This window comes from Poecilia formosa, unplaced genomic scaffold (genome assembly GCF_000485575.1).
Source record: "Poecilia formosa unplaced genomic scaffold, Poecilia_formosa-5.1.2 Scaffold68, whole genome shotgun sequence".
Classification (NCBI taxonomy): Eukaryota; Metazoa; Chordata; class Actinopteri; order Cyprinodontiformes; family Poeciliidae; genus Poecilia; species Poecilia formosa.
Window position 1 is genome coordinate 1,235,495 of NW_006800007.1, and position 12,883 is coordinate 1,248,377.

Here is a 12,883-nt window from a genome sequence, read left to right on the forward strand (position 1 = left end):
ATGGTTTAGGATGGATGGATGGATGGATGGTTGGTTTGAGATGGATGGATGGATGGATGGATGGATGGATGGATGGATGGATGGATGGTTTGAGATGGATGGATGGATGGATGGATGATGGATGGATGGATGGACGGATGTATGGACAGACGAATGGATGGATGGATGGTTGGTTGGTTGGTTTGAGATGGATGGATGGATGGACAGATGAATGGATGGATGGTTTAGGATGGATGAATGGATAGATGGTTTAGGATGGATGGGTGGATGGATGGATGTTTGGATGGATGATTTGAGATGGATGGATGGATAGACGGACGAACGGACAGACGAATGGATGGATGGACAAATGATGGTAATTTGTCTCCCCTAAGCTGTTTCAGTGAACTGTTTCAATGAACTGATTCAGTAAACTGGGTCAGTGAACTGATTCCTCTCTGACTCACTCAGTTCATTAGTAGATGGGACTGAATGTTTTCCTGATCCATCAAGACAAACTCTTTATCTTCTTCTCCTTTTTCTTCTTCTTCTCTGTTTTAACCGCTGCAGGGCGGAGAAAACCGACAGACAGGCGCCATTTTTAGACGGAGATATTAAAAAAAAAAAAAAAAAAAAAAGATTTTAACACTAAACCTGAAGGTGCAAATCTGTAACTCGTGTTTGATTATTTTGTTTTTGCACCTTTAGGTGATTACCAGTCTGGATCGGTGAAGGCGGAAGAGGAAACAGAGGTGGCTGAGTCATCGGATTAACAACACAGCAGCTCTGAAACGGGATTATTCATCATCTCAGATAACAAAAGAACAAATTCATCAACACTATTCACCCAATTATTCCTAATTTATCAGAAAATCTGAGTAATTAGACTAAATATAACCGATCACATTTTGAATTTCGTTTGAATCGTGGAACTAAACCAGGCTGAACCTTCAATCCGTCAAAGCAGAGCGGTAAAAATCCTGCGGCTCGTTTCCTCTGCAGCTCTTTATGAATCGGAGGGATGGGAGCCGGGACGGGACACGGGGGCGCGCGGCGCGCTCCTTCATGTCGGTCACTGGTGAGATCTATTTTTAGAAACGCGGAATAATTTATGAGCGCCATTCATTAAAAAACGGGCAGACTTTCCATTCAGACTTTCTAAATCTTGTCTGTAACTTTGAACAGAAAAAAAAAAATAAAGATAACAATACTGAGAATCCTGAGTCAGAAATGAACGTCATGGTTGAAAAATATGATCTTTTATTGCTCTGGTCGTTTAATTGTGTGCACTATTTATTCTAACATGCATTGTTTTAATCATGAATAGCTTTGAAATCAACATTTAGCTGTAATAACGTTGCTTAGAATGTATTAAAAAGGGGTTTAACTTGATCTGCACATAAGATAAAGTGATTATCATCAGATATAGGAAGATTTTCAGATGTGATGTATATTTATGAAGCCTCTTCTGGTGGCAGATAATCTCCTTTAGTCTCAGTAAATGCGGTCTAACAAGAACTTGCGGTGTTTACTGGCGGGTCCGGGGCAAACAGGCAGGTGCCAGACATATAAACACACAGACCTCGTTCGTATTCAGCACAGATCCTCTCCTCCTCTTCATCCTCCTCCTTTCACAATTCACCGGAGCCCGGTGACTCCGGTTACGTTTTTACGATGGCTCCGCCCTCTACTCGGTTTTGTCCAAATCGGGCTTTTTGCGTCGCCGGAGCTCCCGATTTCAAGCCGACGTCACGACCGAGTAAAGGGAAGAGCTGACGTCGAGGAAGAGTCACAGAGAGGAGAGGGCAGGAGGGAGGGAGGGGGAGACTCTCAGCGCGGCTCGCATTCATATCAGGCATATCTATCCCCCCTTTCTCCCTCCTCCTCCCTCCGTTTTACGTCGGTGTTGGCGCGTCGGGAGCCCCCCTGCTCCGGTGGAGTCCCAGGCTATATAAGAGACCGGCGAGCAGAGTCCCTCAACCAGATTTACGGGTTCCGGACATCTGAGCCAGAAGAGACGGCGACCTGCAGCCGCCGATTCACCTGCACTCCGAAAGGAGGGACGAAGGGAGAAGGTTTTTACCAAAAAACCTTGCTCTGGAGAAAAAGAAACAGCTGAGATGAAAGTCCAATAGCACATCTTCTTTTTCTTCCCCTCACTTCTACAAACCTGTCTCCGACGGGAAACTTCAGCAGATCTTCTAACAGCGCTCCGCTTTACAACTTTTCACCCGGGGGGACGCTGACGGCTCGCCGCAGCAGCAACAGACCACGATGTACCGCTCAACCAAAGGGGCGTCCAAGGCGCGACGGGACCAGATCAACGCGGAGATCCGAAATCTGAAGGACCTGTTGCCCATCTCTGATGCAGATAAAGCGCGGCTCTCGTATCTGCACATCATGTCCCTGGCCTGCATGTACACCAGGAAGTCCGTCTTCTTCACCCAAGGTAGGAACTGAGACGGCAACCTGTTGATCAATCTCCCGCAGAGTGCGGAGATCAACAAGTGTTTGAGCTAAAGTGTGATGAAAATCTTATTTTAGGGTAAAATGTGCAGCTATAGCCCATCTCGATGTTACTAGAGACAGTTTATGTCGCTGATAAAAGTGTGAAACTGAGGCTGTCGCTGTCCGCGGTGCTGAAATGTTCGCGTTTCCTCGCTGTCGGCGCTGTCCGCGGTGCTGAAACGCTCCAGCAGGATGTCCGCGGTGCTGAACTACATGCTTCTACTGCGGCATACGTCCAAGCCTCGCTTCTCCGTTAACAGCTGTTTGGTTCCTTTCTTCCCAGAAGCGGGATCTGCTGGTAGTGACGAGGAGAGCGCTGCGTTTCTGTCTTTTCACGAGCTTTCGGAGCTGATGCAGGCGATGCCGGGCTTCCTGATGCTGCTTACCGGAGAAGGGAAGCTGCTCTACCTGTCAGACAGCGTCTCCGAGCACCTCGGACACTCCATGGTGAGACACACGCCGCTGCTGCATTCCCCAACACAGGGAGGTTGTTTCAGGTGGGTTTATTAACACCAGGTGTCTGTTTTTGTTGTTGTTTCAGGTGGATCTTGTGGCACAAGGTGACAGCGTTTATGATATAATCGACACTGCAGATCACTTCATCATGAGGACCAACCTGTCTGCTTCTTCATCACTTGAGATGGGTAAGACACAGTGTTCTTTCCCTAGATTTAACAGCTACTATTCATTTATTACACAATGAAAACTGAAAATCACCTACTAAAACCCCAAAAAGTGTCATTGTCATCTTCCTAAAAGTATTTTTTATTTTTTTATTTTTTTGCTTTAAACATCTTTTGGAAACAAAGAGGCGGTGATTGATTTATACAAAAGGTTCACTTTAGATCACATCAAACATATTCAATCACATTTAAAAACCAGCTTCTTTATGTAAAAACTGTCTCTCATTTTAAAGCTCAACAGATATGGCAACCAGCTGTTGGCATGGCAACCAGAGGTGCACTCCTCACAATAAAACAATTGTAAACTTTTTACTTTATATTCGGTAACTTTTTAAGCTTAACTAACTTATTTTGTGCCTGATGTCAGCCAGGAGCTTAAAATTAGATTCAAGACCAGCAGATTTAACATTTGGCATTTCCTTATTTTACCGTTTTTACTTCCTCTAAAGGTAGGACTACCAAAGTAAGAGTTCAGATTTCAAAGAAAAGTACAAGGTACTTAAAAATTTTACAGCTGAATTAGCAAGCAAGCATGAAAAATCATTGAAATGCATTTGGCCACATAATCGGTTCTTCATAGATGATATTTATTTTATATTTTTTCCAAAATCATTTTTTCCAGTCCAATGGTAAATGGACTGGAGTTACAAAGTTCTTTTCCAGCCATTTTGACCACTTAAAGCACTTTACATTAGAGCCACACTCACAAATGTTTCTACAGCAGTGAACAGGTTGTTAGTCGACTTGGCTAAAAGTCCCTTGCTGGAATTGAACTTACAATCTTCTGATTACAATTTGACATTTCCACCCGCTGAGTCGCTCAGGAAGGTGGTTGAATTAAGATGCTACTTCCTGTATATCTTATAAAAAGCAGTGATCCGAGTGCACACCCCTGTGGTACTCCATAATTAACTGCTACATTTAAAATGTTTATTTCTAATGACTCTCCTCCCCTCTCGTCCCTGCAGACCGTCTCTTTCGCTGCCGTTTCAACACCTCCAAGTCGGTGCGGAGGCAGAGTGCCGGAAATAAGCTGGTTCTGATCCGCGCTCGCTGCCTCGCTCCACCCTCCGCCGCCCCCGCCGCCAGCTCCTACTGGACCTCCAACCCGGTGTGGGTGTGTTTCTGCACCCCGCTGGAGCCCCAGCCCACTCGCTCCGGGTCGGGGCCAGACAGGGACGTGACCTCTGTCCCCCCGCTGGCCGACACCAACCTGTTTCTGGCATGTTTCAACTCCCAGCACAACCGAGACATGAGGCTCCAGGCGGCACAGGACAGGTGAGTTTGCCCTTTGTACCTCTAAAAATCATGAGTTTATTCTGCTTATTGGATAAAGATGTGAAAAATCCCATCTCCTCCCACTCTGCCCTGCAGCATGACTGTGTATCTGGGCTACGATGTGACAGCTTTACGCTCCCGCTCCTGGTACGGCCTCCTCCACCCACAGGATCTGTCACACGCCTCTGCTCAGCACCGCAGCCTGTGTAAGCACTCCGTTTGCTCAAATTAAGCCGTCCATGCCCACACTGTGCCCACTGGCACATTCACACAACGATGATTAATGTGATTACACACCGACCATAACGTGTTCTCAACTGTTGTTGACAGTGAGGGAAGGTGGAGAGGGCAGATCTGAGATGGTGGTTCGTGTTCAGGCTCACGATCTTTCCTGGGTTTGGCTCTACATGGTGCTTCAGCTGCAGCACGGAGACATTCCCATCAGCAGCAACAACTACATCATCAGGTGAGAACGCTTTAAATACTCAGGTTGATTTCTTATTATCCCAATGTAGCAAAATAATAAGAAATTAATATATTTGAATCCAATTTTTTTTGGGAATCCAGTTGGGAAAAAAAAAAAAAAAAAAAAGAAAACACAGTAAATCTAAAGGAAACATGAATGAACTCTGAAACTGACTCTGGGTTTCTGTTTCCTCTCTGTTTTTCAGTGACTCTGAAGCCTGGTTGGTGCGCCAGCAGCTCAGCTCCGAGCAGACCCAGCTGACCCTGGTTCTGAGCGCCGGCCCGTCTCAGCCAGAGGGCCTGAGCCTGCAATCTCCAGAGACCCTGTCCAGCCCAGACCAGGTGTTCACGCCCGGTAGCAGCGGCCTGTCTGCCCAGTCCTTCGACTTCAGCACGGCCGGCTGCAGCGTCGGCTCCTCGGATGAGCCGGGCAGCTCCATCGCCGAGCCCATGCAGCTGGAGGGAGACCCTCGCTCCAGCATCTCCTCTCTGGAGGAGGAGAGCTTCTTCCAGCCGCCGCCGACAGAAACCCTCTCCGCCGCGTCTTCGCCGACTCCCGTCACGGTGGAGACAGTAGCAGATTTGGACTTTTTAACCCAGAACATTCTCCTGCCTCCGTCCTTCCAGCTCGACCCGCCGCTGCCACTGCCCACCTCTCAGGCGCAGCAGACCAAAGAGTTTGTGTGCACCCCGCCATACACGCCGCAGGTCGGAGGAACCAGCTTCCAATTCAATGAGCCGCTCTTCAGCTTCGACCCCACTGGCACCACCACTCCTCCTCCCTCTGCTACGACCGCCACCTCCTCCACCTCGCTGGCGCCCTCTGCCTCCTCCACAGCCCCACCCACTACGACCCCCAGCCCTGCTCCGCCCACCACCCTCTCCACCAAGCTGCCCCTGTCTTTGCCCACCCTCTCCACCGACCTGCTGTTCCCCGTTGAGACGTGCAGCGGCGCCCTGTACGAGAAGCTGCCCCCCACGCCTGACAGTCCAGGAGATGGAGATTGCACGGTGATGACTCTGCCGGAGGTCCGCGGGCCGCTGTACGTCGACGTGCCGCTCGGGCCTCTCCAGTGCCCCCCCGAAGGCCTGCTGACCCCTGAGGCATCACCTGGCAAACAGCCCTGTCTCACCTTCTTCTCCTTGGAGCGGGAGAAGGAACGGGCGGAGATTTCCCTCCTGGCTCAACACATCAGCTCCCTGGCTGAGGGTTTCTACCTGGATCCTCTTTTGTCCAAACTGTCCCCCTCCTCCTCGCCTCCGTCGCCCTTCCTGTCCCCGGCTATCGAAGCGGCGGATCCAGTCCACATGCTAAGGGAGTTTTATCCCGTAAAAACGTGGAGAGGTCTGGACATCCCCATCTTCCTCGACGACGATGACTCTCTGTTTGAAGAGAACATCCTAGAAACCCTCCTGCAAGACGACTTCGCTCCCAACCTCTCCGACCCCTCCAGCCCCACCTCCCCGCACACACCAGTGTGTTGGCACCAACCCTCCCAGTTTGAGGGAGCGGGCCACATCTGTAGCGTCCAATCGGCGCAATGTAACTCCATGGCCGGATGCGGGGCGAGCGTGGCGACGACGGACGGGGAGAGGCTGGAGGAGGAAGCGATGGAGATGGAGGTGGAGGTGGCGTCGTCTCCCGTGTCGTCTTGCTCCTCCATCCCGGCTTCCCCTCCCCTCATCCTCACCGCCTCCCCGAGCCCCGCCACCGCCATGTCCGTCGCCTCGCCCACGCCCGCCGTGTCTTGCACTCAGTCCCTCCTGGAGGAACTGGCCGTCCTGGAACCCATGTTTGGGGCAGGTGCCTCGATCGCCCCTGGCTTAGGGCAACAACCTGAGTTGTATCAACTCCAATGTCATCCATCGCCACAGTGCTTCCACAAAGGTGAGCATTTTCTGCGGTTTATCTCACCTTTCTTTTTTTTAATATGTGAAAAACTCCGGTCACTAATTTTCTTGTTCTACTGTCTGTTTTTGTCTTTCAGATGGGAGTGGAAGTGTTCCTCCGTTCTAAAATAAGTCTGTGACTTACTTCATTAAGTATGGCATATTGTCATATTTTGTGGAGACCCTTTTACTGAAAAGTAAAAAACAATTAAGTGTATAAATATACATAATGTATATACAACTTAAGGACTTCATCTCCTACATGTCTGCTAAGAACAAAGATTGGCTACATATATTTGTTCAGTCATTTCTTCTGTGTAATACTGCAAAAAAGAAAAGAAAAAAAAGAAAAAGAAAAAACTGGTGCCAGATTCACATGACGACCGAATGGACCCAGAACTGCCTGGGTTCTGGCTCCATTTGGTGACCTCTCAGTTAGAGGTGCACCGATTGCAGTTTTCAGTTACCGATCTTTAAAAAAACCTGACCTGCCGATCCCGATTTTGGCCGATAACGATTTTTACTGCCTGAAATGTTGGTACGTAAAGTCTGTAGACATGTCCTGCTGGGTGGACAGTGGCTGATTTTTAGTTGATCAGATTCCAAATTTAAGAAAACCGGGTCGGACTTATCGGCAGATGAATTTATCGGTGCACCTCTATTCTCCAGAGCTTCAGAGATGATCAAACTCCAGATACGTATGTGTATTCACTCGTAGTGAAATATCTGTTGTGAACAAAAACAAATGATGCATTTCTTGCTATTTCAGTAGTGGGATGAATCATAGCACTTTTTTGCCTGACATGCAGCAACGCAAACCCAAACCTCAAACGTTACAGGAAGTCAAATGTTTACAATCGTTTACAACCTAAGTGCGAAAACAATCAGTAGAGGGAGAGAGAGAGGAAAAAAAAAGAAGATTTCTTGTCTTAAATCTTCTGATTTAGTTCCCAGAACCAGACGAGTTCTGGTTTAAAAGCCTTCCAAAAACGTAGAAATGGAACTGAAACTGAGATACTTTGAGCTTTGAGTTTGCGACTTTTAAACCTTTAACATCTCATGGTTATTGCTCCATCTGAAATCTTGTGTATCGATGTGATTTGCAAACTAAAAGAAAACATGAAGAACTGGACTCTGATCATGCCACAAACCCTCTGCTACTCTGTACTGTACATTAAGACTCTGAATGTGGACTCATCGGGTCCTCCTCCTCCTCCTCCTCCTCTTCTTCTTCTTCCCTGCTTTTGGCCGTGGGGCAGTCGGCTGGATATTCTTGCAGCATCAATATTTGCAATGCTGGCAGCTTATAGCGGCTCCTGTGTGCCTGAAACGGCCCCTGAACTCTGAACTCTTCGTCCACTCCGAACGAGTGGACGGTCGGCATCGTGGCTCCACTGGAGCGCGGTGCAGCGAGGCACAAATTTATGGGATACCGTCAGTAACGCTACGCAGTGAAAAACTAACAGAGAGCATTTGGTTTGTTTAGCCGGACGCAGAGAAAAAAACATGTGGATGTCCATTTTCAAAGTTATTTTTTCACAATATTATTCCATATATTTAAAAATGTCAGAGTTAAAAACTAAAAGGTAAATATTTAGTTTGCAGAACTAAATATTTAACTATTTAGTTAGTAAGCTAAATATGTAGTTCCTAATTAAGTGTCTAGCTCAAAATTAAATATTATTTTTGAACAAAATATTTACTTTTCAAACTAAATATTTAGTTCAGATTTAAATATTTAGCTTTTTAAACTAAATATTTAGCTTGCGAGTTTAATATTTACCTCATAGCTAACTTTGGAGTTAAATATTTCATTTTGAAAACTAAACATCTAGCTCAAACTAAATAACTTAGTTGGAAACTAAATGTTCAGCTTCCTAACTAAATATTTAGTTTTTAGACTTGTGAATTAAATATTTAGTTTGAAACTCTGAGATTTATAAATTTAGGAATAATATGTTCAAAATATGACTTTGAAAATTGAACATTCTCATTTTTTTCTTTGTTACCGGGTAAATAAACGAAATCATCGCTGTTAATGTTTCACAATGTGGCTTAACAAACGGCACTCCATACGAATTGACTATGTTGAACGAGCGATTCTTCTTTTTTGAGAGGGGTTTAGAATACAAAAAGGTTTTGTTTTAAAAAAATGAAAACTGGGGGGGACGGGTGCTATTTCTATTCAGTTACCAAACGACACGGGTTGAGAATGGTACAATTCCCATGGTGTCGACATGCTCACGTAGAGTTGTCTACGGTCAAGTAAAGGATTGATTCCTACGTTCTAGCTATTCAAGGCTAAGTTAATATACATGTGTAAAAATTATACTTCTGTATGTGTGATATTTGAAGAAAAAAAAAGCTATTTCATATGCGTTACGTCTCAGGATGTAGGCATATGTTCTTTTCTGAAAGGTTGTACACATTTGTACATTTGTATGAAACAGCTACTGGTCTGTACATACAGAAGAGAGAGATTTTTATCGCATAAGATGGAATATATTCTGAACATCTTATTATTATTATTCCTATTATTTACTGCAGAATGGACATTGTGAACCAGTGTTCTATTGTGATGCTTATAAGTGTATTTGGTTGTCATACAAATGCATTTATATTAAAGTGCACTTAATGCTGCTGATGCATTTGTGTCGTCAGAGTCGAGCTCTCTGTTCCTCCCTCATCACCATCATCACCATCATCATCACCATCATCTTTTCCTCCCTCCCCTTCACTCTCCTGCGTTTCTTCCCCCGGAGCGAGTTTCGCTCAGCAACAGCTCTGACGCACACGTATGACGAGACAGAATGAGACACTATCTGACTCAGACTGACGCACACGCTTGGCATTGAGGCTTCTTTTCAGGGGGGCCACACACACACACACACACACACACACACACACACACGTAATAGTAGGAAGACGATTTCCCCCCTCCTTCCTCCTACCAACACCCCTCTTTACAAATCAGAGTCGCCCATATTTGCTGATGTACCTGCGGCTCGCTCAGCGTGGCGTGGAGCTCCATATATAGGCATTCCTGCTCTGACTGGAAACAGCCTTGCGTCTATTCTCAGCCTCTATTCAGAAGCATCAGAGAGGGGAGGGCTGACAAAGAAAGAGGCTAAAATTAGAGGTACAGTAAGAAAAAAAAAGGAGTAAAAATGGAAACGGAACAACCTGATCCCCCAATGCCACAAAAGATGAAGAGACATAACATAAAATAAACCAAATATGCATTTTTCCCCCCTCCTAAGATTTGCTCCACAAATTGAATTTGAGGTAAATATTAACCCAAAACTCAAGATATCTAATGAAGCAAAGTCTTAGGCGTTGCATTTTTTTTCTGCGAGTGAACATTTTGTTCCAGCGCTACCTGCCGCAGTGGCTCTTGATGGAGGTGAGATCACTGCACACAGCTGACTGCTGCTATCTTCTGGAAAACTCATGCACTGCACCTTCAAGGAGTCCATTGAATCACTGTGTTGTATAAGAATATGAAAAAAGGTTAGGAGGAGGCCAAAGGGAAAGGAAGGGTTTAAACCTCACTGTAGCTTCAGCAAATACAATCCTACCCCGACTAGGAAGCAACGAGGAAGGTTAAATAATTAAAACAGACATGAAGGTTTAGAGTTCCAACCAGTTGATTTTATTATGATGTGTCTCTACTCTTATTTGAATAAAATTTCTGGATTCTCTACCCACTCAATGAAAAACAATTATTTTTTTAACCAATAATTCACCAGACACACACCTGCAGTTTTTGTTAAAGTTTAGCACGTTTCTTTTATTGAAACTGATTCTATTTTCTGTTACTTATGTGAATTATTGTAATTTTTGTCCTTAAAATACCAAAATTTCCACTTAACTTTATAATTTGGTCCGTCTGATTGTGTAGTGTTTAAATATTAAATGTTTGATAATTTGATCACTAGACTCAGTAGACTTTTTACGAAATACTTTTTTACTTATACTTATACTTTTTATTTATACTCATTTTACTTGAGTATAAATATGTTGAAGTAGTGCCCAGTTTCTGTGTACTCTACCCATCTCTGCTTTTAGACAAGAATAAAGCAACTGAATTACTTAAAGTGTCACTGAAACAATAAAAACACTTACATGATTTAAAAAGACGAACCACTCTCCTTACATTTTGTGAACACAAAAGCTTTTAATGATATATATTTCTCTTGCTATAGATGCAGATTGTGGCTGTTTCGGTAATTGGGTGAAACGCCGGCGCCATCTTGTGACGTAATCAGGGTAAATCAAACTATAAACGACAAAAGCTGAGTACACAGAAGTGGAGGGAGTTGTGAGCAATTTCTCTGCAGTTTTAGAGGAAGAAGCCAGATGGAGTGATGAAGAAGAGGAAGATGAATATGATGAAGGACTGCAGCCATGTTTATTGAGCCACATTGTTCAGGAAACAACGACGACTCCAACATTTCCGAGGGTGAAGATCTTGACAACTGTCACCTCCAAATCACTAAACGATAATAACCACATGTATTTATATAATAATTATTAATCTTTAAATCTGGTTTAATTCAAATAATCCAGTTACTTTAAAGAAAATGGCTCAACTTCTGCGAATCATGGCTCTTATTTCCACATCTTGAGTTTAATGTTTCTACTTCTGATAACTGTACAATGTTTCTATGTTATATTAGACAAAAACAGCAACACTCTGCATTTATAGTATTCTGAGAGAAATATTTATGATTAAAAACTTTTGTAAGGCACAGTAGTTCATCTTTTTAAATGCCGCAAGTGTTTTTTTTTTTGTGTGTGTGTGTAACTGACACTTTAAATACAAACATAGGTCAGTTCTTTACGAAGTCTTAATATAAATTTGACCAGGGATGAACTGCAGCTACAAAATCAATAAAGTTATCAAGACTTGGCTCATGGTTAGTAATCCTTTAATCAAATTACAAAAATAGTACTGATGTTGATGAATGTGTAAGATTCATTTGACTTATGATTGGCAAACATAATACAGTTTATGGTTTTCTTGTTAGGAATATCGTCTTCTTCTGATGGTGATAGAAAACCCCCCAGCCCCTTAAGTCAGACTGACTGACTGACTAAAGAAAACAATTTTAAAGTTGATTATTCTGGGTCTAATGCAAACAATTAATAATAATAATAATAATAAAAAACAAGTGACTGAACTTGTTTTTGTGCATCTAATTTGTTATAACAGAACACTATTCTATGTAATTATTTATCTACTAATTCAATCACTGCAAAACAATAACATTTAAAGTAGGGATGTTTTCCTCCCACTATACTATAAGGTAGTTTCACCGTACAAGCTGCGGAAGTATGCAAAAAATATTAAAACAGTGTAAGCTGAAAGACCACACTCTTACAACCGTTATGTTTACAATTTAAAATATCAGCTATAAACTAAAAATAAGTCATGTTTTAGAATATGATAAAATAAACGCACAGATTTAGTTACTCAATGTTGAAAACATCTTCTAAAATTACTAAAAATACCTAAATGTGCAAATAGCAGAGAAACAACTTACTGTTACAGGAAAACCGTTAATCCGCGTCATTTGTAGCTATGCTAACTAGCTTTAGCATTCACAACTGGCTATGCTAATTGCAGCGTAGCCAAGAGCAAAGAGGTGAGAGCCGGGTGTTTGGGAGGGAGGAGGAGCAGCGCCACAAGATATTGTGATTGACAGCGACAAGACCCGCCTCCTGGCTCTGATTGGTGGTTAGCACTGGGAGAGGCCAGGGAAGATCGAATTTTTTTCACATATTATTTATCTCATACAGTCACATCATAGTGACAGTTTCAACAAATATAAAATTATCTATATATATTTTAGAAAAGTTACATACTGCAGCTTTAAATGTGATATGTGTCCATACTTTTTAACAGTCGTTTGTGCCATAGACATAATATAATCTTATATTATGTCTATGGTTCGTGCTACCAGCAGCCTTCAACGGCACCGAGTACATGCTACTGTTTGCATCCGGGATATTTCACGCATGCGCACAACGACGGTTCTGTTATTGCCATCCAGGGAAATTCACTCCGTTGAACCCAT

The 12,883-nt window shown here is 43.7% G+C and overlaps 1 protein-coding gene and 1 long non-coding RNA gene across 3 annotated transcripts; one reads left to right on the forward strand and one right to left on the reverse strand.

Moving 5' to 3' along the window:
- Positions 1–321: 321 nt before the first annotated feature.
- LOC107836591 (uncharacterized) lies at positions 322–12,604 on the reverse strand. 2 transcript variants are annotated; one of them, XR_001662522.1, is made up of 5 exons: positions 12,350–12,604; positions 10,183–10,286; positions 9,802–9,914; positions 682–765; positions 515–543 (listed from the first exon to the last, which is right to left on the reverse strand). It is a non-coding gene; the product is annotated as an uncharacterized LOC107836591 (long non-coding RNA). The 2 variants fall into 2 exon arrangements; XR_001662521.1 differs by having other exon boundaries at positions 322–765.
- On the forward strand, positions 1,308–7,911 carry LOC103140116 (neuronal PAS domain-containing protein 4). Its single transcript, XM_007555081.2, has 8 exons — positions 1,308–2,428; positions 2,771–2,934; positions 3,029–3,131; positions 4,139–4,448; positions 4,545–4,654; positions 4,779–4,914; positions 5,120–6,801; positions 6,902–7,911. The coding sequence occupies exons 1-8, from the start codon at positions 2,254–2,256 to the stop codon at positions 6,928–6,930; spliced, it is 2,709 nt and encodes a 902-aa protein (XP_007555143.1). The 5' UTR covers positions 1,308–2,253; the 3' UTR covers positions 6,931–7,911.
- Positions 12,605–12,883: the final 279 nt, after the last annotated feature.

Excerpts from the sequence above, each read along its gene's own strand:
- LOC103140116 (XM_007555081.2), top strand. The coding sequence starts at position 2,254 with ATGTACCGCTCAACCAAAGGGGCGTCCAAGGCGCGACGGGACCAGATC. Across the intron at positions 2,429-2,770 it reads GTCCGTCTTCTTCACCCAAG|AAGCGGGATCTGCTGGTAGT; the intron begins GTAGGAACTGAG and ends CTTTCTTCCCAG. Across the intron at positions 4,449-4,544 it reads CTCCAGGCGGCACAGGACAG|CATGACTGTGTATCTGGGCT; the intron begins GTGAGTTTGCCC and ends TCTGCCCTGCAG.